The sequence below is a fragment of the Lepisosteus platostomus genome, chromosome 24 (assembly GCF_059453375.1).
Source record: "Lepisosteus platostomus isolate fLepPlt1 chromosome 24, fLepPlt1.hap1, whole genome shotgun sequence".
Classification (NCBI taxonomy): Eukaryota; Metazoa; Chordata; class Actinopteri; order Semionotiformes; family Lepisosteidae; genus Lepisosteus; species Lepisosteus platostomus.
Window position 1 is genome coordinate 17,752,707 of NC_142634.1, and position 24,104 is coordinate 17,776,810.

Genomic DNA, 24,104 nt, shown 5'->3' on the forward strand with positions numbered 1-24,104 from the left:
AGTGAGAAAGGAAGTTTTATTAGTCAAACCAGACACGTAAGGACACCATCTAAAAGATGCAGAACAGCAGTGAAGACTTCAGTCCACATCAGCCCCTCCCTCCATGTGCATCGCTGTGGAGGGGCAGGGAGGGGGGTCGAGGGGGCTGTGCTCAGCGGTGGCTGAAGAAGCCCTGAGGGTGGTTGTACTTGAATGGTTTCAGGCGGTTAGGACCCCTAGAAGAGACAAGAGCTCAAATTAGAGACCCAGCAATGGAGAAGCTCAGTCACCAAAAGAAACCCGGGTGAAGAGGAATACAGTAACCTTAGTACAGCCACACCTAGCATTGGAGAAAGAAACTGCATGGGGAATGGGCTCTATCAGACACAATTATAGCCTGGGTTCAAGGTGAATGCACTCCCAGGACAGCTATTTCTTACACCTGAGCAACATGCGATGGCTTTTTTGGGGCACTGGCAATGGGATTACTGGTATTCTGTCCACAGGATATAATGAAAATTACGGTCCATTTCTGAATGAGTGCACAGCTACGGAAGGAAGACGCGTCTACGCCTCAATGCACTCGAATGGAAACCTCGTGATCAGGTGTGAACTGCCCTGGAAGGGGCTCCGCGGAGCACTCGGCAGGCAGCGGGGACCGACCTCACGGTCCTCAGACACATCTTCTCTCGGGGGAACTCGCGGGGCCCCTCCACGCTGTCGTCCTGGCTCTCCGTCTCCAGGTACACGTCCAGGCACAGGCACAGGCGCTGCAGCTGGTTGGTCAGCAGCTGGTGGCCTGGGTGTGGTCCCTGCAGCTCCGACTTGAAGACGTTCACTTCACTCTCAATGGCCTGCAGAAACACCGCAACTCCTTTCACTTAATCCCTGCTCCCCTGTGCGGATCCAGTGGAACTCATAATGGGAAAAATGAGCAGGGGCAAATCTGGATAGTGTCTGCAAAAACCAACTTAAAACACAAGGGACTGCTGCTCCGTTACAACTGAGAGGAAGTCATTTGTCCCAGAAAGCTGATCTGGATCTAAGGATCTCATCTCAAGCTTCAAGAAGCCAGGGCATCAGTTTCAACGCACAGCCGGGCTGCTCGTTTCATACTTACTGTTTCGAGACATACGAAGAAAAGAAGAGCCTCCCGAGTTCAGTTTGGAATGCAGCTTTCTGAAGTGTTTGATGTTAAAATCTGATGGATCTGTGCATCTGACACACATGACCTCAAGCGTATGTTAGCTTCTGGAAGGAGCGCTGGCGCTACATAGGACGAATTGCCTCATTAAGATCCAGGTCCGGTCATGAGGTGGTTGCTGGTTCAAGTCCTACTCTGCCACTTACACTGCCACACCCAGATACTGAACTGCCTGCTGACCTTTAGATGAGACAGTAAGTTTCTAATTTACTTCCTGGTCTCTGTTCAGTCAGTTCAGATACAACTTTCTACTAAAACAATTGGGATGCCATTTATTTATGCAGTTTAGAGCACATTGGAATGCACATTTAAAAATACTTGCATTTTAGTTCATCAAGACTCGTGATTTAAAATGAACTTTGTAGTCTAAAAAAAACACATAAAAGAAAAACCTGCATTAGGACAGAAAGCCACTAACTCAGCACTGTCTGGCTGCTAGAGTCCAACACTGCCTTTGCTGCAGATCTCAAAGCACACAACTTTGGAATTTTTTTCAGGAAAAATATGAATTAATTCTGTCAATTGGGTTTATTTTGCATAGTCCTTGATGAATATAAAATTAATACACAATAGGGAATAAAATTAAAGAAATAGTAATCAAACTGTAACTCACATGGACTGATTCATTTAGGCTTGCTCCACTGGATATTAAAAGGATACATTTGAAAAACAAGTTATTTTTTGGATCTAGATATACAAAATGTGATTGTCCTGCAGATGTCATTCTGATGACTACTGCAGCACAGTTTATGACAGTTCTGCTGCAGGTCTTTTCCACAGAAGTTCAGAAAGATGAAAACAGTCAAGGCAAGGAACGCTCGGTACATTCCCACATCACACAAATTCTTACTGAGTTTGATTTAACTCCTGGCAAGGCTTTATTTGGAATTTTGAAAGAAAAAGATCGCGAAAGGATGCTGTAATTTCCTCACGTAATTCCTTAGAATCAAACCCTTTTCCAATATCCAAAGATCCAACTAAGCAAAAGTTTTGTTACTTTCCAATTTTGCTTCAGAAGCAAAGCGTCAAAAAAACAAACAAACATGTACATTAATTTACTGTGACCCAGGTGAATTACTGCTGTGTAAAAACTATATTCTAATCTCCAGCCGCTAAGAGCACAAAACCGTACAGCTCAAGCTATTCACCTTGAATGAATTGACCTTATCTGGAGTTTCTTGGGGAAATCCGTCTCTCGTGTGGCTCCACACTGACAGGGACACCCCCCACACCCCCCTCACCAGGTGTGCCACTCTTACCCTCAGGTTATCGTCCGTGCGTCCGCTGCGCTCTCCCTTCCAGCTGAGGGACAGGGTGAAAAGAGGGGACACCTCCGAATAGCGAGGGTTGAGGACCACCGCAGCCTGCAGCCTGGCTGAGGGGGGAGAACACAGCGTGTGAGGATTCCCGCAGTCCCAGACCGCCTTCGGGATGCTCCCTGCACTTTTCCTCAGGTTTCCCCAGCCACTCCTATAGGGCACCTTCCTCATCGATCACAGGGAGGCAAGAAGTCACAGTGCCCTCCAGGGAGACAACAGCATTCCTGTCTCATTCCCTCAGCTCTAAAGCTCAAACACTATGCCAGACACATAGTCTCCTTTGTTAAGATATACGTCTGGTCAGAAAGATAATTAAAACTGATATTTTTGGACATTGGAAACCTCACAAACATTCAGCGGTCAAATATTCTTCAAGGGCCCCGGTCAGCCTAAATAAAGACCTTTCATTGCAGCCACACAACAGGGATACTGTCTTCTTTCAGGAGACTGGACATTTGAAGGAAGTTCAGGAACTTGCATAGCATGACACATCATGAGCTTGTTAGCCCTGTTCCCCAAGCACTGGACTGGGGCCCTTAGGTAGGTTTGTACTAAAAAACCTGTTACTAAATTTCTCTTCCATATTTGATTGATTGACCAATTTGATTGACTCGCAGCTGGGCTGACACTGGGGAGGTGTCCCAGGTGTGTACGAGGGGCAGACGAGCTGCGGTGCGGTGCAGGGCCTGCTCACCTGTGCCCCTCTCGACGAGAGCCATGAAGTACAGGTCTGTGTCCTGGGCCAGCCCGGCCTCCACGACGTGCCGGGTGAAGGGCAGCTCCTGGGATTGGGCACAGAGAGTCACTGACTGATTCCATGGATGGTCTCCCACCTCGTCTTCAGCTTAGTCATCCCCCCCACAAAGCCATCCTCTTCAGCTTCCTCACACTACTCGCTGCACCACGCCGGTCTCGGCACAAGCTCTTATTCTTGATTTCTTCCCTCCTCTGCTTCCCCTTACCTCACTGAATAAGAGCTCAAGTGTGGAGGAAACCAAAGCTTATTCCCAACTTTCTGACACACAGGCAGAGTGGAAAACACAGAAACTGCTGCAAGGGAGCTGTCAAAAAACACAAGAATGGAGTGGGCAGACACTGGCAGAGTGCCTTTGATAAGTACAACTGGATCCCCACAGGACCTCGCAATACACACCACGCACATCGCCTGGGCGCTTCTGAGCTGCAGCAAGCTCCGTGCAGATTCTCCCAGGGGCTCAGGAAAACAACGTGGGCAAGCAATAAAAAAAAAGCTAGCAGAATTCTCACAATCATGCTTCACAATGCACTAGCATAATTTAATTAAAAGAATATTATGTTTAGATTCAGCCAGAAAAAAACGCTACAACTTCCAAAAATGATACACCTTTACAGCTAATAAAATAGCAACATGGAGCCTCAGGGGATTGTCATATTCAAGCAAGCTTGAACTGCATCTCTTCAATTTTGAAAAAAGATGACAGGGGATATTTGATCCGAATATACAAAAATCCTAAGCAGTACTTGTCGACCCAGGGGACTATTTCAGACAGCAGAAGTGAAACAAGGACACTATCACAACTGGAAATAAAAGGGTGTTGCAGGTCTCGGCAACAGCACTGCAACCGTTTTCAACAGGTTTGCAATACAAATCAACCTGGGCTAGGGCCAGAAGTACAGCAGTCTTCTAACTAGGGGATTGCAGATCACTTGCAAAACGGCAATTTTGAATTTTAATACCAACGCCATCATCCACCCCAACTGAGAATCGATCGCAGCTTTGATCTCCAAAGACAAGAGCCCAGGGAGCGAGAGCTGTTGCTGCTCCAGGAGGAAGAATCAGATTCTGCAGCAGATTTCCATTCATGTTTCAGACGGACAACTACTCACCACGTAATCCTGGTAGGTCGTGGTGGTCCACCTGGCCAGCCGGGAGACGATCTTGGCTGGGAAAAGGTGCTGGCACTCTCCGGACACGGGCAGGATGCTGTGCTCTGGAAAGCAAGGGCAGAAACGGGCATCATCCCCCCTGCAACACCGGCAGTGCGTCTCCCAGAACCACAGCCTGCGGGCTCATCCAGCCCCCCAGCGCTCCTTCGCCACCCCTGATCACTGCACAGTTTGTGCCAAGATGACACGTGATGCCCGCACCCAAAAATACTCTGTGCAGCACAGGAAGAAATGCAGAGGAATTACCTCAGATTTGGGGCTAATTGTGATTTTAATACAGCTGTTATTGGCTATAATCACAATTATAACAAATCGGTGTTGAAATGCAAATACTGTGACATCAAATTATCATTTTACTTTTACAATAACATAGGTCTATGTCTGCAACCTAACACAATTATCCTGATTTGCAGTACATATATACAATTAATCATTTTGTGTCTGTGAACAAAAGACAAAAATGTAGTATAATGGACCAGTAATAGGAATTTAAAAGTATATTTATATAAGCATGCAAATTATGACTATTACACAATTCTAAACAATCCCCTGAGGGCTGCTCATTAGTTTTAGGAGAGGATTCACTGCACAGTGCCTAAATCGAGCTTCCCCTATGATTTACTACCCATTGTCCCTTCCCGGCAGTGATTTCTGGAGAAGTCTGTTGTTAACGCCCAGCTGCTAGTTCAGTCAGCATAAGCGGATCTAAGATGGATCAAAGTTAGTATGATCACAAACGACAGAGGGCTGGCTGAAACACAGGTGAAGAGTGAAACCGCAGTACTGTAGTTTATCAAGGCCCCTTACATCAGCACACAGCTCTCTCACAGGTCTTGTTAATGGAGGGCTCATCCATCACAAGACTTGCTTGTTCACCACCACTGTGGGCCATCTGTCTAGAAACTTCATTTGTACGAACAAATTTAAAGACCGAAATTCCAAAAGAATTTGCTCCTACAAAAAAAGGCAGTGACCACAGGATATCACTGACAGGAAACTTTGTGCAAATTCTAAATGGACTTGACAAAACCAAAGGGAAACCAGAAAACGTACAATGTTTGAGTTCCCCATAGGGGTTAGTCTGGTAATTATCAAGGTCTAGATCTTGGGGGATTTCTTACAGCTCCCCTTTTCAAATTGTTGTTATGATTTGCTCAATGGCATGTATGAACATTTCTCAGCTTCTACAGCTGCTTAAACTGTGCAATTAATTCAGAATAGCACAAATCACAATTTTTAACCCTGGAAAGCAGTATTAAACACGCACAGTGCATTAAACATCTAGAAAGGTAAGAGAGAAAAGGACATCTAGAAAACACTACAGCAACTCCAGGAGAAGGAGGCAAGATTCTCTGTCTTTAAAACAGTCTGGAGAGCTGCTGAAGTTATCGTAGAGGCTTGTATCAGCTGAGCAATTGAAGGCTCAGGAACAACAGAAGACATGAAGTGTCTGAAAGAACTGAGTGAGGCCTGGTCAACCGATCACAAGCAGCAAAGAGCTCACCCAGAGAAGCAAACTGCTTGTGCAGAGCCAGCCGGGACTGCAGGCGGTTCCTCAGAAGCTTCATGGTGGTCTCCATGTGACTGGCGCTGAGAGAGCTCCCTCTGGAGGTTGATCGCTGTTAAAACAAAGTCTCTCGTCTTGATCTTGATGCGATAAAAAGACTAAACTGAAAATTTGAAGCGTTTCGCCAGCACAAACACAAAAGCAGGCAGAACCCTGGGCTATAAAGTGAAGTGGAAAAGAGTGGCTTCTACCTTGGTTTTGCCACATGGACAGAAGAAAATGCAATGCTGGAAGACACTGTAAAGGCTTAACCAAAGAACAGTGAGAATAACTGCTGGTGTGTACATCAGGCCAACGGCCCCCTCTCGTCTTTTACAAAGGGGAAGCACAATGGGATGAGGAAGCATTAAAAATAGTTCATTCTGGAGAGTGTTATGGGACATACATGCGGGATACAGCACAAACCCATGTCAGCTTTTCTGAAATGCAGTGAATGCAAAGGACGGCTGTGCTGAGTGGGCTTTACCTCTGGTCTGTCTGTAGGGAACTGCAGGCCACCCAGGTTCTGTACCCAGATGTAGGGGTGACCCAGCTCTGCCACGTAGTCGCCAAACGTCAGGATCCTGCAGAGAGACGGACACTGATCAGCCAGTGACAGGGAATATAAGATTCCTGACTGAGGTACTGCAGCCCAATGATGGGCATGTCCACATATCTGACAGCGAGAGGTAGCCAGACACTAACATGAACTCTGTCGTCTGACTCCAGGTGCATCCTTAATTGCAATCTATTGTTTTCAAGTGGCTGAAGCAATTAAACTGTGGGAAAAAATATCAACGTTTTGAAGTGATAGGCAGAAAAAACATTTACCAATAACAATAGCACCGTTTTTAATACTTCAATAACCAATTTGCATGCTGGCGTTTCCAATAGTGGCATTATCTTTCATTTTGACTGCCTCAAAAGGTACCAAATCCTCCTTCAAAATGTCTAATTATGCACCCGAACTGTGTTCATTTTATTTTGCATTTGCAGTTGCTGCTGGGGAGATCACCCCCAAACTCCAAGCGTGCCTCCTGCACTGGAGACAGATGGTCAAAGTTCCGCCAGCTGTCTGATCCAGCTCACACTCTTTTCATATCCTGCCTGTCTGTGCCCCATGGCCGGAGGGTTGGAATACGGTGCCGTACCCCACTTTATCAAACTGGTAGCGATTGGCAGGGTTGGGCGTCTCTGTGCCTTGGTCTCCAGCATAAAGACAGCTCAGCAGAGTCTCCGGGTTGAGCAGCTCTCTGCAGACAGATACCAAATGGAAAGATTAGGAACTTATACACACACACCAGACCGATCCTCCAGAACAGCAGCACGCAGACTGTACCTGCATGGTTATCAAGGGTGTGATACACACTCCGCTAATGTAACACTGTAAAAATCATCCTGTTTAACAGCCCAGCAGATGTAAGATCACTCCAGTTCCTTCCTACAGATGAGCCTCAGTGCATGGCGAGACATGTTTATGGTTATTGAAATTAAGTATTAAATGAATGTTATGGATGACTAAAAATGGTACTTGGCGCGAAGGTCATGGAGATCTTACGTCTACAAGTTGAAGCTGTGATGTGTCATCCTTGGGAGAGGAAAAAAAAGTTCTGCATCTGACAAATCAGTTGTAACCCCACTTAACCAGTAAGTAAAGGTTTGGAATGCAAAATTAACTAACACACATGCTCAACTGGAGGGCAAGTTTAATCATAGGCCAGATGCTAACAGTTTGTTAAGTGTTGCTAGGGTCATTTGGGCTTCAGATAGCCAAAGCTTTCCTCCGTTTGCAATGCAAAAGCTACCCCTGAATCTGGCAGGGCACTTATGAGCTTACATTGCTGTCCGTGGGAGTTACAATGTTGATAAGAACCCCAGCTGATCATGCAGTTATGAAGATCACTGCTGTAAAACCAATCTGATTAATTTTTGCAAATGAGAAGGGGATATAAAAATGGTAATTCCAAATTTGCAGAATGAAAAAAGAACAGTTTTTAAAACCCTTCACCCTTGTGCCACAAACCAGCAGTAACTCACACACTAAAATCTGGCACCACAAACAAAACAGGCATCACACACAAAAAAAGGAACTGTTATCTCAACAGATTAAAACCATCACTGCTGAAAACATAAGAGCTCAAATGCTGAATGAGTGAACGGCTTACGCACCAGCTCACACTGTGTGCCATTGTGTTCAACACAGATATACTTAACTCATATTCCCTTGTAGGCCTGTTTTCCTACGTACAGAAGAAACAGCACACATGCAATAAAAAACAGAAGACGAGAAACAATAAAAAAATAAGGCTGGAATCCATCTCAAGACGTGAGGCCAGAGAAACCAGGAGGCCTTTACTCTATATATATAAACCCTTATGGTCAGCCAGCCTTTCACTGTTGCTCACTGTACAGAAAGGCAGAGTACAGTAAGCATGAGAACCAGAGGGCATCTCGGATCAGCTCTTCTGCCTGGAGACAGCTGTGACTGCTTACCCTGCACTGATGGCTCCTGGCAGCTCTGTCCCTGTGGACACTTTCGCCTTCACTGTCATGATATTCAGATTCATCAGGTAGTAGAAGAAGAGGTGCAGCACACTGCCATCTGCAGAGAGAGGGAAGGAGGGAGTGAGAGTGGCACCACCACACAGAAGAGCCAGCATGTCTTTGCTGTATCTTACACCATCGCCTGACGGTAAGCTGCAGGACTGCTCTTTCAGAGCACTTTTTTAACACTCAGCAGACTTCATTCTGACTGGCTTGGTATATCGATAAACATCACTGGCAAACTTTCTCTCAAGTGGAAAAGCCCTGAATGACACACACATGAAGTAAGTGATGGACAGACGCCTGGTGTAGAACGCTATCACTTTGTTTAGAGACACCTTCCACTTGTTTTTCTCAAAAAAATAAACAGCAGCTCCTTTGTCTTCATATGAAAGAGACAAACAATGTCAAGCAAATGAAGTGGCAAAAGCAGAGAACACATCAAAATGACTCTGCCATCACTCGGCACAACAACATTTTATTTTACATGTGAGAACTGTGCTGGACAAAAAGCTCATCTATTCCCTTCACAGGTTTTTACAAGTTACAAATCAACAGCTTTGATGCTATTATGCCTTGGAGGACGTGAGTTTATACTTGTCTGCATCAGTCTAGATCTTCAATGGAAGGTCAGACTGAATTTCAAGTTGTGTTGCCTATGTGAGCATAAACAGGGAAAAAAGAATAGCAGTAAAGTAAAAGTACATTTGGGGATGTATTGCAAATATTTTTACATGTGTCCTGTGCAGCGCCACTACCTGAAATATATACCCTTTTGCAGTTATATCTGATCTTCTAATAGTGAATTTAAGGGTTGCAAAAATAAAAAAAAAATATTCCTTTGTGAGACAGCCAGAATACAATAGAAAATGTGCATTTCTGCAATAGCTTACCAAAGGCCTTTTGTAACCCCACAAAAACAAAAAGAGCAGGCATTCTTTTCATGACCATATCTGCATTCCTGCAAGTTCTCAAGAGCTGAGATTTTTTTATTTTAATGCAGAGTCAAATGCTGCAGAAGCTCTGCTGCTGCCAGGGCCTGATGGATTGCTGTGTGCAGCAGTCTCAGCAGAGCTGTGCAAGAAAAGCACCAGGCAAGAGCCGGAGCAGGGCCAGAAGCAGCCAGCGAGGATAGAGTTACGCCTGCAATGCAGAGCTCCCTTCCTTGCTTGCTTTGGCTGACAGCACATGGAGAAAACAACACTCAGGCTGCACTGCCACACACTAGGTGGGAATCTCCCATCTGGGAGCTTTTTTCTTCATATTCAATGCAGAAAATCAAAAACCAAAGATGTGTTATGAACATCAGTGCTGCTTAAACTGTCCTATCCTTTGCTTTACAGTGTCCTCAGACATGATTTGAGGTGAACAGAAGTCATCAGGTTTCACTAGAAAAATCACATCACTGTAGCAAAAAAAGGATGAAGTTAATAGGTTCCCCTGTAAGGGGGGACTTCTGATTACACCCAAACCAGCAGATGTTGAACTACAATCAGATGAGCTCACTTTAGCACAGAAACCAAGAACCTGCCAATGTCACTAACATCCTTCCAGCCCTCCTCTGCTCACCTTTACACTTGAGGTCCACGCAGACCGACAGGGGGTGACGTTTCAGCATCTCTCGCCGCTTGTCATCCAGCTGGACGCCCAGGGTGGGCCGCCTTCGCTTCTGCAACCAATCAGAACACAGCGCTAAGATCAGAGCTGGGCAGTCCGGGGTCAGGTAGGGAAAAGCAGAGACAAACTCACCACCCCTGAAAGGGACAAATATCCTTTTAGAAAGGCTGAGCAGCAGGTGAGGAGTACGTGGCTAATTCCACTTGCTTAGTGACCGAGAGGTCCTAGTTCAACATGAATGGCCAGTACACATAACTTAAAACAATTCTGACCAACCCGCACCTGCCAAAGTATTAATGACTGAACAGGACCAATGTTAAAGGAAAAATCCTTTACTTAGTGTGGAGAGAGCCTGGATTTTTAAAAATACAGGAAACTGATGCGTTGTGGGATACCAAGGATGCCATGACTCAGCACCTTATAGTTCTGTAGCATCGGATTCAAAGAGTGGAATTATAATGACATCTAGTGGTTATCTCTTCTACAGAAGTCAGGATTGAATGCATTACGCATGTATGCATCATTACAAGGAGGACAGAATGAATCAGGTGAACCAGCACAGGAAACAAAATTAAAAATTAAGTTTACTAATTAGCATTTATCATATTTCTTGATAAAGCAATCTAGGTGTTCAGTACTGGAGACAGGACTAAATTTAGGAAAAGTGCTTGACAAGTGACAACTTTTTTTTCTACAGTGTAACAAGTTTACCACAACTTTCTATCTAGACCAGGAGTTTTATAAGCAAGACAGAATTCAGCTGATAACTTTTCACTCCTGTAGAACCAATTCACAGTGCCACTGAAATTCCCTGGCATTCTGCAAGTGTTCCTAAACCCACATTAATTACTCTGCAAAAGTTTGTTTTCACACACCATGTAACACTTCAGGGCTAGCCATTTTGCAATAGGAGTACCAAACATTTGTTATGAATAGCAATGCTTCATGAACAGGAACTCTACCTGATGGTTCTTAACCGGGGGTGTGAGATGCCCTTTCTGGGGTTATGAGATATGCCTGATTTTTTTAGAAAATAATTAAAAACGCAAGTAAGAACAACTACACTGTTTCATCACACACTGGCTCACACTCACCGTATTTTGTTCTTCTTCTGCATCAGAATCACTCTCATCGTCTGGAAGAGAAATATTTGTCACTTCAGGAGAAACATGGGGATTAAACTGCAAATCTGTGTCCAGTTCTTGTACGAGTACGAGTTTTGTTTTAACATAAATTAATGTTCAACGCACTACAGATGGTTTAGAACTGCTTAGCACAAATAACATGCTAACAACTAAACAACGAAAAAAAATATGGTAACACAAGAATAAGCGTCCTAGTTTTAAGCCAGGAATCTTTTTCTCCAATGAAGCAGGCAAGCTGCTGCAAGGAAGCTAGAAAGGGAAAAAACAAACAAGCCACTTGTGAGCTCGTTTAATAATCCAGTCACTACAGTTACCACTACAGAACTTTACACTGGGAGAGACAGCTTCTTATTCCATTGAAGTAACTGTCAGAAACGAACAGGAATCCTGCAATGGAATATTAAAGCTCTTGTTCACACGCAGTGCCTGAAATTCTGCCTGTCAATAACAAAGGAAGGCCTGGCTGACTGGCAGTATAGTGATGCAAAGTTATAACTACAAAACTGTACAATTTCACTGCTACCATGTTCCTTACTGTACTCCTACAGTAGTGAGGGCACTGCAGTGCTGCTCTCTGGTACAGGAGTTCTTCACTGCCCTCTCTCCATAATGGGAGTCTTAACTCCCCGTTTATTACTGTAAGACATCTTACGTGCCTTGAGCACAGTAGGACAGCAACACTGGAGATGCCAGCACGGATATATAAAGGAGACTTTGCTGTCTCACCACGCCTGAGCTGTGTGGGTGGTTGCATGCCGATGGGTGGCTGTAGGGAAACACACTCACCCAGGGAGTCCTCGGGGGGCTTGGAAAGAGCCTTGGCTTCGTCCACATCCCCACTGATGGACACAGAGAGGTTCTTGTCTGAAAGGGACACAAAAACAAGAGGTCTAAATTCACCAAGCTGTATTAGCATGACTTAAATTTAAACTCCACACAGGCAGCACCTCAGGCCCAGAACTGAACCCAAGGCCCCAGCACTGCGCCAAATCCTGTCCCCTTAACCGGTCCTGGAAAATTAGTTTATAAACTGAGACCTTTCTTTACCATGAAAAGCATATCGCAGTACTATAATACTGTGATAGTGAAAGAGTGAAGTTTCTGCTCACCACAGGCCTGGCCAAACGCATTGACCTGAACCAGGAGCACATAGAGAGGCGGGGGCAGATGGCGCGCCACTTCGTTCTGCTTCTGCGTCTGCTCAAAGGGCATGGACAGGTACTCCTGGACCGGCAGCGAAGCCTGGCAGAGCAGAGAGAAAGTGAGACCAGGATCAGAGGTCGAGGAACTCCCCATCCTCAGACCTCAGTGTGGCTTTGGAGAACCCTTCATTCAACATGCAGAATCTTAAAAATAACAGCCATAGAGCAAATTAAAATTGGTATAATACAGCACAGTATGATTTTATCCTTTTTCAGATCATGTCATCTTACAACATTTTATGAACAGAAGCAAATAAATTTGAGGTTGAGCCCAAACAAGAAAACATTGAACTGGCACCTACAGTTATTTGAACAGCTCTGCAAGAGGTACGCCAACTACATGCAGTCATGTTCCAGATGGGGGCAGGCGATTCGGCTTATTCATGGCTCGGTTACCCAACGCAGGAACAGAGGGGCCAAGGCTGCCCTCTGGAGCTTACCTGCATGATGGCGTTGAGGCCTGGCTGCAGGCTGCTGAGGTACTCCTTCTTTATCTCGATGTTCTTCAAGATCTTCTCCTTGCTGGACAGGGAGTCCTTGTATTTCTCTGCCAACCTGCAGGGTAAAGGCAAGGGCAGAGATGAAACAGATATGCCACAGAGAGGCCTCCCATTCAAGATATAGCTCCCTAGCAGTGCTTTCACAACTCAGACATTTTGCAGCTAGCTAAAGAACACACAGACATTACACTGACTTAGGTTTTTCTGTTGTATGTAAATTGTGAGATGAGGGGTAGTCATTTTATTTACTTTTTTACAGTATCTTGTATGCATTAGAAAGCATGCTGCACATCCTGGCTTTTTACTGATTGGTTTGCCTTTATTTAATGTCTTGAGCCAAAGGCATTTCTTAATTACTAATGTTTCCCACCCCTGTGTGTGAGGCCTGAGGATTTATGGGATGGAAGATTTGTGCAATAAAGAATCCTGATTGCATCAGTACATTTGTCTAACATGGCTTTGTAGGTTCAGGATATGTTTTGACCCGCTTCCTTATGAGTGAGGACCGACTTTACTTGAGCAAAAAGCATTCAGAGCAAGTAGCAGATCGAGCCGCTGGCCAGCCCTGAGCTGTCCCTATGTACCTCTTCCTCTGCTCGAGCTCCCAGTCCAGACGGGCCAGGGTGAGCTGGTGAGGGTCTTCCCTGGTGAGGTTAGGGCGGGAGATCTCTTGGGGGGCCTCCTTGAAGAACTCCTCCACGCTGACCAGCTCGATCTCCTCGTGCTTCGATCTGGAGGAGGGAGGAAACAGGGATCTCAAACTCCTCTCTGATAATCACACGTGTGGGAGTTATAGTGAAGATCTGGGCAAATCTGTCACCTCAGTGGCAATGAGATATTCATAGTTTTTGTATTGCTGAGTTGATCTGAACTTCCCGACATTGTTACAGTGACACCAAAGAAGTTGTTCTTAAGTTTCCAGTATTTTCAAAGCAAGATTTCCAAAGACTCTCAGTCAGATTGGTTTATATTTCTTTGTTTTGTTTGGTTCTCTTTTCCCCCTCCCGGGAACTTGGGCACTCACTTGAACTCCAGGCACTTGCTGATCTCTTTCTGCAGGTGCATCACCTCATACAGCAGGTTCTGTAGCTGGAGGTGAAGAGCATCCACTCTCTGCTTTGCCTGGACAGGACAGGGAAAGAGCGAGAGAGAGTGGAGAGAGGTAAGTCTCATGAAAGCTCCAGGACTTAAAGAAACCCAGAAGATCAGCACTCATGTGGGTGAGTGACAGGACCTGCACAATACTGAAGAAAACAATTCACACCTTGGTGAACAGGATTTCATTATTTTGAAAAGTGTCATTTCATTCTCTGTACCGTTTTTTCTGGGAGGAATGTTAATAAGGCTGGGAAGGGTGATGTTTTCTCACTGACACTGTAGACTGGAGATGACCAAGTCAATCAAGCAATGTCTTAGGGAAAATAAATGTTCTTGGCAACCTAGGAAAAGAATTGTTTGCACTTCCGTTAGCTTATTAATCAATCAAGTTTAACACTTTCTGATTTTTTTTACTTGACCTCCTATTAAGTTCAAGTGATCATATCTTCCAATCAATTTGAGTGACTGCGGTCAGGAAAAGCCCTGTCACCCCCAAGAACAGGAACGTAAGGCAGCCGCACCTCGTGGGTCTGATCCCTGGCTTTCTTCAGCCTCATGTGAGCCAGCCGGTTCAGCTTCTTCAGGGTCATGAAGTGGATGCACCCCATCATGCGCTTCTCTTCAATCTCTGCCGACTGCAAGACACAGGAGGAAAAGAAACAAATAGAAAATCAGCTCTTGTGGCTGTCAACAGCAGCTCCTGCCACTTCCTGCCTGGACGCATTCCGTAAGAGGGAACAGAGTAGGGAGGCCCAAAGTGTGATGCTTGGAAGCTGCAATTCTGAAGACTTTGCTTTCCACCACAAAACCCAAGCATTGCAGAATTCAGCCCCGGCCAACTCCTGCTGCCACGCAGGTGGATCAATTAAGGCAGCAGCTCCCAGCCCTCTCCTGGGTGCCCACTGTCTCTTCTGGGGTTTGCAACACTCCTGCACTTCATCACAGACGAATCGCTCAAAGTGTCACGAGTCGCACTATGGCTCACATTGTCCTTGCTGCCACTGGTCTTCAGCTCGTTGATCTCAGCCATGAGTTTGGCCAGGTCCTGACAGGTCTGCTTGTACAGAGTGTAGTCCTGGTTGGTATCCCTGCTCTCCAGCTCCACCTCCTCATTGTACACTCTCACGTCCTGCAGCACAGCAAAATAACCAGCGATTAGGGCTCACGTGGAGAGTCGTAGGTTCAGGCCCCTGTGGCAGAAACCCCCCCCGGAAAAAGTAAGCAAGGCGCAACCTGATTACTCCAGTTCACTCAGCTGTTGTAAATGGGACTGAGTGGTTCACGGCCGCTGACCCCATAAGAGACCATGGTAGGTCATGCGATTTATGGCTCACACCCACAATCACAGCCCAGCCTGCCGGCTGAGCCCTTCAGGAGGCACAGAGGGTGATTTGTACCACCGATAGAGCTCTGATGATCACAACTGTAAGTAATGCTTCAAAATAAGGACCCCAGCTGAAGCAGGAAGCTCACACTAATGGGCAGGCACTCCTGGGATCAAAATGGCAGACTACATGCTACAGTGGGACACCACACTGTTGACCTAGTACAGGAAAGTCATATTGTAGCAAGATGCTCATTATAGCAGGGTTGCCTTTCTTGCACTGTAGCTGTAAAATCTATGATCAGACACTCTCAATCAATCCGCTGGTGTGTTCACAGTCTCAGTGCCAAGTCCTTCTCTGACTGCTGATACAGCCCAGCCTGCTGGCCCAGAAGGCAGACTGCCATCTACTGCATCATGAGTGCCACTGCCATTTGATTCGACAGTTCCAGTAGCGACCCTCACCTGGTCCCCCTCTCCCCTATTGCGTTTTGATTCTGGGGTACCCTCATTTCGGATCACTTTGGGCTTCCTCTTCTTCAGGGTGTCGGCCGACATTTGCAGGCGATTCTAGGAGCGCTCCTGGTGAGAGGGTAGAAGAGGGGGTCAGCAAGGTATATGTTATGGACTGGCCGTAAGTCCCAGCTGAAGTAAGATGACCACAAAACTGAAAGCTCAGGCTTTATCTTACGAGGAACCTACCCACGCCTGCAACAGGACACTGCTGCGGTCACCTGCAGGGGAGGTCCTGACTACTTGATCATTAAAGAATCAATGGGACTGTTCAGAAGAGTTATGAAGGCTTCGCTCTTAATTTAACTGAACTCATTTCTCTCCCTCTAGTAGCAATGGGGCTACAAGCACATACTGTAGCGTAATTGGCTACTACACTTCAAAGGTCACTAAGTGGATCCCCATCTATAGCAAAATGGTTTCAGTTCCTTTGAGTTAAATAAAACTATCCAATAAGTAATTTTTTGGCCTGAGATTTTTTAATTACTGACTTTAACAATTTAGTTAATGGCATGTATTAAGTCTTAAGCAGCCTGTTATTGTAAGACCTAAGGAATGTCTACAGAAATCCGATCCTTATTGGCTACAGTTACTTATCCTTCTTTAAGACACGTTAACAGCATGCTTAGCTAATTCAATTCACCAATTCCAGGCAAGTTCTTTCAGGAAGAGCAGATGGAATTGTGCTGTTAAAACGCCAAGACGGCAGAAAGAGGTACACAGAAGGTCTCAAGCTGCACATATACAAATCAACAGTGAGGACGATATAAGAGCAAGTGCCCTGTATCTTTCACTAGTTTAACACATTCCCAGTTGGTTTCAGAGTCCTGAACGTGCGAACTAGTGACCATTGTGTACATAGTTATAAAGAAAAAGTACAAATGGATTTAACAAGGACTTCAAAAAATATATATTAGAAACGAGTTAAGCTTCGGTAGCTCACAGTACTGACATGTACAAACAACGGGACATCAAAGTAAAAATAAAAGGAGTGTATCGTTATAACTGATTTTGTTAATACTGCTAAAATCGCATCCACGACAGTTCACATAATCACCCGAGATGATCACCGTCTTGGCTTTCTGTTTTCAGGAACAACGCACATAACAACTCGCAAACATAAATTAATCTGCAAGTCGTTTTATAGATTTTATCTCCTGGGCAGGGAGTGTAAACAAGGTACAAAGGCTCTTCCTTAGCAGCAGCGATCAATTAAAATGCTTCGACTCACAAGTTACAGTGCGCGTACAGAAGAAAAAGCCGTTTGCTTATCGCAGACTTCAAACAGCCATACATCAATGCACCGTTAAATCATGCACTCACCAACCTTATTCACAAATTCGGCAACGAAAGGCTCTGTATTTTTTAAACAACTAAAAATAACATTTCATTCACTAAACACAACACTTACCCTAAACTCCCCCCCCAAAAAAACATGGAGGACTTTAACTTTGACCTCTGACCCGGATGGGGATCCCGGGGCAGCGCAGTTACCTTTCCGACCGAGAGGGGGCGGAAGAGAGAGATCAACAACATCAAGGCGCAGGTAGAGTTTACTTGAAAGGTAATGTGTGGTAAGTTTATTAACAACAGAATTTATACACGTGCTGTCAGTCTCATTCCGTTTTAGGAACACATTAGTAATGTTAGAGATATCATAAGTTAGCCTAAAGTGCAGATAACTTTGCAATCGGAGTAAACCGAACTTTTAATCTACTTCTTGTATTCCTCTATAGTTCAAAGTACATTTAGGGTTTAAATATCAATATGTTTTGCTAATATTTTAAATAATGTAGGGAACTTGAAATGGAGGCGAATAAACTGTCGTGAATTATCTTTTAGAAAAAGCACACGTAAATAAGTTAAATGATATTTAAAAATTGTATTTTATTAGTATAGAGTTAATGGAATGGTTTAATACAATTTCATTTCATTATAGACCAACGTGTCGAGCTTGATAATGTAGAAAGAATGCGTTTTTTTCTTACATACGCTGGCGAAATAATTAAAAATGATTGTAAATCTCAAGACAGCCAATAATAACATTATTATCCTTCGTTTTTGGATAGCCACTGATCCCTATTAAACCCCAGCTCCGTGAAGTTGCCTCCCCACACACACGCACAAACGATGAAACCCACCGCATTCCTTAAAGAACGCAAGGAGAATCTTGTTGTTTTTTTCTGATTTATAAAATGAAAGAGCTACGAAGTATTGAGATGTACTAGTTAAAGGCTTTTTTAAAGAATATGCAGTTGCTCGCTAATGTTCGCTTTTTAAGGCTACACCTGCAACTGTTGAGGGTATGATATTGAAGACAAATTATTTTTTTCTGTTCACACAAACGCACAGAAGATACTGGTGTTAATGCAAAATCTACCGCTCCCCAACCGGGCAAACAGAAACACAATTGCAGAATTGTTACTCTCGCACCAGTAACAGCGCTTGAACTCGGCAGACGGGGTCACTGGAGGTCAAAGTCACCGTGCACGGTCACTTGATCACCCGAAAAACAAGGCGCTATATTTTGGGAACGAAAGCAGCACAAATGCAGCACTAATGAATGTTTCATCGATGTTTCATCGTTTGTGCTGTTTGTTGGGAGGGCAACTTAACGGAGCTGAAAAAGCTGAGTCTATCCTGCTGTAGTGACATGCAATAAGCACTCGTAAATAAACATCAGCACCCTTTACTGTGAATTAACGAAGACGGATGACAACAGGTTCTCAGAAGACAGCTCAGTATGCTTCCTCACATTCACTTCACAAGCAGGGGCAAGCGACTGGCAGGTCGTTTGTGCTGCAGGTGCCTGATGGCCGCGCGTGTCCTGAGGCTGGCCCTGGCTGGGCGGCCAGCGGCAGGGGCCTGGAGCCGCAGGGCGAGCAGAGGGAGCTCGCACCTCACCGCTCCGCGGGGCCGCACAGAGGCTCCGCAGGAGGAGGAGCGGCCTCACTTCTCCAGGTCCTCCATCGGGAGCTTCTTCCAGGAGAGGCCCCAGCTCAGGAACCCCTTTCTGCAGGACGCTCTGCTCCAGGGCTACCTGAGAAGACACCTCCCTGCTCAGGTGGGCCTGGTTTTACTTCTCCTTGACCACTTTATAGGCATAGACAGGAGAAAACCCTTATCCACAGACTTTCAAGACACCAGTCGACCGGTACTTCTGCTGCCTGTCTGACCTCATACACAGCCTGGCTCGAAACGTCTTTTCTCAAAACCTTGATGAGCTGTTAACATTCTGCTCCTCAAAGAAGTCGGTGGCAACGTCATTTTATTGCTGCTTCATAGATACCTGTACGTATTCTGGTATGTGCACTCACCTTATTTGACTTTTAAGACTTCATTGTGAGGTGACAAATTAGATATAGTGCAAAACGAAATCTGATCAGATGTCGTTAAAAATGTAACGAAGAAATAATTTTTGGAAGTAGACCCATATAGGAATGCAGTGTTATTGTTTTCCATGCCACTCGTGGTCTGTGAAACTACTCCAATCTCAATATGGAAGCTGGTTTGGATTAGCTTATGATATGCTTATGTTAAAACTGTCATGCTTGCTCCCACCGGAGCACGACAGGACGCGCTAGGATCAACACAGCAACCGACGGAGCCTCAACAAGACCTGTCAATCAGGCGATTGCCGTGACTACGAGCTCTGGTTAAAAATCTGTTCCACCCGTCTGTAGTTAATGACCACACTGCCCTCACTGGGATCTGTCAATATTAGACCAGTCTCTCTGCGCTCAGTCTTAGAGTTTCAGTTATTAGTTTTGGCATTCTCAGCTCTGCTTATACTTTCAGGTTTTTGGCATCTCTTGACTTTAATTTTGCTTTCGGATTCCCCTTATGCTTTGCCTCTTTATCTCTCAGCTACAACCTTACGTTCTAGACTGTTTATTTCTGCCTGCATGCTCATTATGCCACCCTGCTCTGCCTGCTTGCTGTCCACGCCAGCCTGCCTGCTCTGCCTGCTTTCGGGTTCTCCTGATGCCCCTGGGACGCTACTTTCACTCAGGTAGGAATAGCGGCATTACAAGAACAGAATGGGCATGTGTAGTGTATGTGCGTTCCAGGCTGTGAGCGCAGTCGGGGCAGATCTGGAGCGGTTTGGGGAACGGATTTGCAGTGAAGTGGACGCTCTGGGCCGGCAGTGTGAGGAGACCCCCCCCCGCCTGCAACACTGTGACGCCTGGGGTCGGCGGGTTGATCGCATCCTCACCTGCCCCGCCTGGGGCCGCATGAAGGAGATCTCGGCCCAGGAGGGGCTGGTGGCTGCTGGCTACGAGAGGACTTTCCGTGACTGGAGGTAGGGTGACACACACATCTGGTGGTTTCTTGTGCCTGAGTTTTGGAATGGGCATTTGTTAGTTCTCCTCATATGGAGACTCCTAGCACAGTAGAAGGAAAGAAAATATGCAATCACAAATTCTAGTGTCAGGTTCTCCTTCTCTGTTCCTGCTGTAAGTTCACAGCATAAACAGCAGGATCCGTTGCAACCCTGAACTGGATGACACAGTTAGCAAATAATAACCCTGTGATTTACAGTATGATCTTGTATTAATCATATGAAACAAAATTACACAGGTAATTAAATGCTTCTATCTTGATGCTAAGATTGTTAGGAATAAAATACAAGACATTAAAGCAACTCCATTGCTAATATCTCTTGTAATTTTGCATGCAATTAGAATGCAATTGGCATCACTGAAACAGCTAACGGAGACTGATGTTGATGAATACAACACTAGTGGATACACAGCATTCTGAAGAGAACAGTGGAAAATTACTCACCACAGATTATACACCACAAAATATTTGTGGACCTCACGGAAACATTGCTTCTCGGAAATCATACAGTGCAGTGTCCAGATGTGTTACTACAAGGAAGTGAATTTAAAACTAAGAACAGGATGCAGTTTTTGACTGAGCAGTTTGTGGGAGTCTGGAACAAGTTATCCAGCATGTTATGAAAGATGATACTGAGCAGTCTTTCACAAAACAGCATTTTCAAGTAGACGAATTGAAGGCATAAAATGTATATCCTGTATTACAAAAGTAGTGTCAAATTAGGTGGATGATACTGGTGTATATTTCCTTAGCCGTGTTTACCAGATGTCCAAACTATACCTCTGCTCTCCCTCTGCTGGACTCTACACCTGTCCTCTGGCTATGACTGATGGGGCAGCTAAAGTCATTGAGGTCAGTGAACTGCATCCTGTATCGTTTACGCTGAGGTGCCGACATCTTTGCAAACCCACAGGGGCTGCACCCCTTATAAAAAAGGTGACATAGCAGGTTCACATATAGTAATTCTGTATCAAGGTAATAATAATATTTTTTCTGGACACTGCACTCAAAGCACTTTACAGGTAATGGGGATCCCCTCCACCACCAGTGTGCAGCCCCACCTGGATGATGCGACAGCAGCCATAGTGCACCAGTACACTCCCCACACACCAGCTGTCAGTGCGGAGGAGAGCAGAGTGATGCAGCCAGTTCAGAGATGGGGACTATTAGGAGACCATGGCCAGGGGAGAACTTTGGCCAGGACACTGGGGTTAACACCTCTACTCTTTACAAGAAATACCTTGGGATTTTTAATGACCACAGAGAGTCAGGATCTCTGTTTTACATTTAATCCGAAATACGGCACCTTTTATTACAGTATAGTTGCCCCCCTATATTAGGGATTTAAGACCAACACAGACAGCAGGGTGAGCGCCCCCTACTGGCCAACACTGACACCTCTTCCAGCAGCAACCTCAGCTTTCCCAGGCGTCTCCCATCCAGGTACTGATCAGGCTCACACCTGCTGAGCTCCAGCAGTTGCCAGTTGTGAGTTGCAGGGTGGTATCGCTGCTGCGGACCAATCTGCTGCGTTTATCCTCCAGTCCCTGGGGAAGTCTGGACCCCTGGACAAAGCCTTCCAGCGGCTCACCTCTCGCGACCCTCAGCAGTTCTGGACCTCTGGCCAGTGGATGACAGAGCGGAAGGGGGGCTCTGACGTGGGTAAGGACCACTGACGCACTGTGCTTGACAGCTGCCCCTGACGCACTGTGCTTGACAGATGCTGACTGTGGTTTCTAAGCTGCTTTGCCTCCGGAGATGTACAGGTGGTCCAACGACGGCAATGTTCCTCCTGCAGTTACAGAGTAACAGAGATGGGCTTACCTGTGACGCATAGAAGATATTTGGCAATGTCATCTTAGCGCCTTTTAAAGGGAAGATTCTGAAATGAAAATATGTTGGGGAATCCTTTCATTTTAGTTTTAAACAGATAAGCCAGGAACACAAACCACATTTATATTACTTACAGTGAAACTTCACTGAAAAATGCGGCGTTCACAATTTGCAAGAAGTATCTTGCTCAAGGCTGCAACTGCTGTGTCCCATCTGGGATCTGGACATGTGACCTTCCAGCCCAGAGTATTGACCTCACCAAGAAGGCTAGTTGTAAGAGTAGGATTTATTTTGCCTTAGAGAATTTCTCTCTGCATCATGTATTACATTTTCATTCATTCCTTATGCTCTCTGGAGACCACTGCCAGGAAATACATTTATAACAGATTATCTCGCAAATAACCAGATAAGACCAATGTGCCTCCAGTTTGGATGTAGGAAATGTAGATCAGGGTGAAGCTCTGCCATTCTTATAGGTGAGCAACTCTATCTTTCCTCCCTGCAGCCAGTGGGACGGAGACAGTAGCCCGGCTGCAGCCCGATGGGACCTACAGACTGTACGGATTCAAGTGGTTCACTTCTGCTACCGACTCTGACATGACCCTGACTCTGGGGAGAGTGGAGGACTCCCTTGGCCACACTGTAGGGGTGAATATCTCATATTTATAAACCTTTTACCTGCTTTTAGGGGCATTGTACTGTACCTTACTGTACTGTACTGTACAGTACTGTACTGTACTGTATCAAGCGCTTTGAGAAGCCACCTTTAAAGGCGCTATATAAAATAACGTTTATTATTATTATTATTATTATTATCTTAACCTGCAAAATACAAAATCAGCATGTTCAATGGCTTTGCCATTTGTAATCTGTTTCTATGGTTCTTTGCCTTTGCTTTCTCACACTTTGAGTAGAAGTCAGTCCTCATCTTCTTCTAAATATTCTGTAAACTATGTAATTTTTACAGACTGAATCAAGCTCAGTTAATTGGATAAAAGAATAACGATTCCTTGTCTTTTGACTTTGTAGTGTACTTTCCATTCAGAAGTTTCCTTCTTCTTAGTACCTACTGGAAGCTGCTCATTTCATCCTCCACAGAAAATCACCACACTCCTGGTGACTGGCACTTGATCTATGCAACTTCTCGATGTTTTGCTTTTAAACAGACTTTAATCTGTTATAACTTTTCATGGCTAAAACGGCTTCTGAAGTCTTGTAAGCCAAATGGCAGGATGGGTATGGAGAAGGTAGATTAATGTCATGCAAGGTTGGTGGAGCAGTACAAACATCAGCTTTCAAGCTACAAGCTGCTGCTCAGTTCACCACATTATGCTCTCTCGCAGGCAGCTTGGTGGGGTAGTGGTCAGCATTACTGCCTCACAGCGCTGGGCTCCTGGGTTCAGTTGTGGACTTAGGGTGCTGTTTGCGTTTGAGTTTGTATGTTCTCCTAATATTTGCATGGGATTTCTCTGTGTGCACTGCTTTCTTCCCACAATCCCAAAACATGGTAGTCTTACTAGGCTATTTAGCTTGTGGGAAGATTAGTTTTGGGTGTGAGTGTGTAAATGTTTGTGTCTGTGTGTCTGCTGTGCGATGGACTGGCGTCCCATCCAGGGTGTGCCTGCCTGCCTTGCGCCTTTTGCTGGCCAGGACAGGCTCTGGTTCCCCTGCGACCCTGATTTGGAAGATGCGGTTAGAAAATGGAGGGATACTCTCTCGTTAAACATTGAGAAAGCATTTCAGAAACAGCCCTGAGAGATGCTAGAACTGGAAAAGAACCTGAATCTCGGTTGAAAAGGAGGAAGGTAAAGGACCATAGCAGATTAAGGAAAAGGAACCAGGAACGAGAGTGGGAGTCTACTACAGTAGAAGAATAGTCACTGCCAGAGGAGTCTGTTCGATTCTTTTTGTTCGGAGGTGAATGATCCAAGACCCGTGGCTCTACCTGTAGATCTTTCCCAGAAAGGGCCGTGGGGGTCTGGAGCCTGGCCCACCGGGTGACCGTGCTTT

General features: G+C 45.3%; 2 protein-coding genes across 7 annotated transcripts in view; one reads left to right on the forward strand and one right to left on the reverse strand.

The window, feature by feature from the left end:
- thoc5 (THO complex 5) lies at window positions 1-17,418 on the reverse strand. 4 transcript variants are annotated; one of them, XM_088618792.1, is made up of 20 exons: window positions 17,329-17,418; window positions 15,870-15,986; window positions 15,066-15,209; window positions 14,602-14,715; window positions 14,007-14,104; window positions 13,567-13,713; window positions 12,923-13,037; window positions 12,390-12,522; window positions 12,067-12,144; window positions 11,230-11,270; window positions 10,088-10,187; window positions 8,468-8,576; window positions 7,126-7,227; window positions 6,462-6,558; window positions 5,933-6,047; window positions 4,369-4,472; window positions 3,197-3,284; window positions 2,443-2,558; window positions 643-833; window positions 1-215 (listed from the first exon to the last, which is right to left on the reverse strand). In XM_088618792.1, the coding sequence occupies exons 2-20, from the start codon at window positions 15,960-15,962 to the stop codon at window positions 152-154; spliced, it is 2,049 nt and encodes a 682-aa protein (XP_088474918.1). In that variant the 5' UTR covers window positions 15,963-15,986; window positions 17,329-17,418; the 3' UTR covers window positions 1-151. The 4 variants fall into 4 exon arrangements, with proteins under 4 accessions (XP_088474918.1, XP_088474919.1, XP_088474920.1 ...); XM_088618793.1 differs by having other exon boundaries at window positions 17,245-17,387; XM_088618794.1 differs by lacking the exon at window positions 17,329-17,418 and adding an exon at window positions 17,222-17,242.
- Window positions 17,417-24,104, forward strand: part of LOC148641827 (acyl-CoA dehydrogenase family member 11) — a 15,034-nt gene continuing 8,346 nt past the window's right edge. The window contains exons 1-6 of one of the 3 annotated variants that reach the window (XM_088618797.1): window positions 17,417-17,481; window positions 18,687-18,981; window positions 19,988-20,220; window positions 21,014-21,113; window positions 21,806-21,923; window positions 22,600-22,742. In XM_088618797.1, coding sequence (XP_088474923.1) covers window positions 18,730-18,981; window positions 19,988-20,220; window positions 21,014-21,113; window positions 21,806-21,923; window positions 22,600-22,742 — 846 coding nt within the window. In that variant the 5' untranslated portion in view covers window positions 17,417-17,481; window positions 18,687-18,729. Of the gene's footprint in view, window positions 17,492-18,686; window positions 18,982-19,987; window positions 20,221-21,013; window positions 21,114-21,805; window positions 21,924-22,599; window positions 22,743-24,104 lie in introns of all 3 variants that reach the window. The other 2 variants (XM_088618796.1, XM_088618798.1) reach the window with 2 other exon arrangements.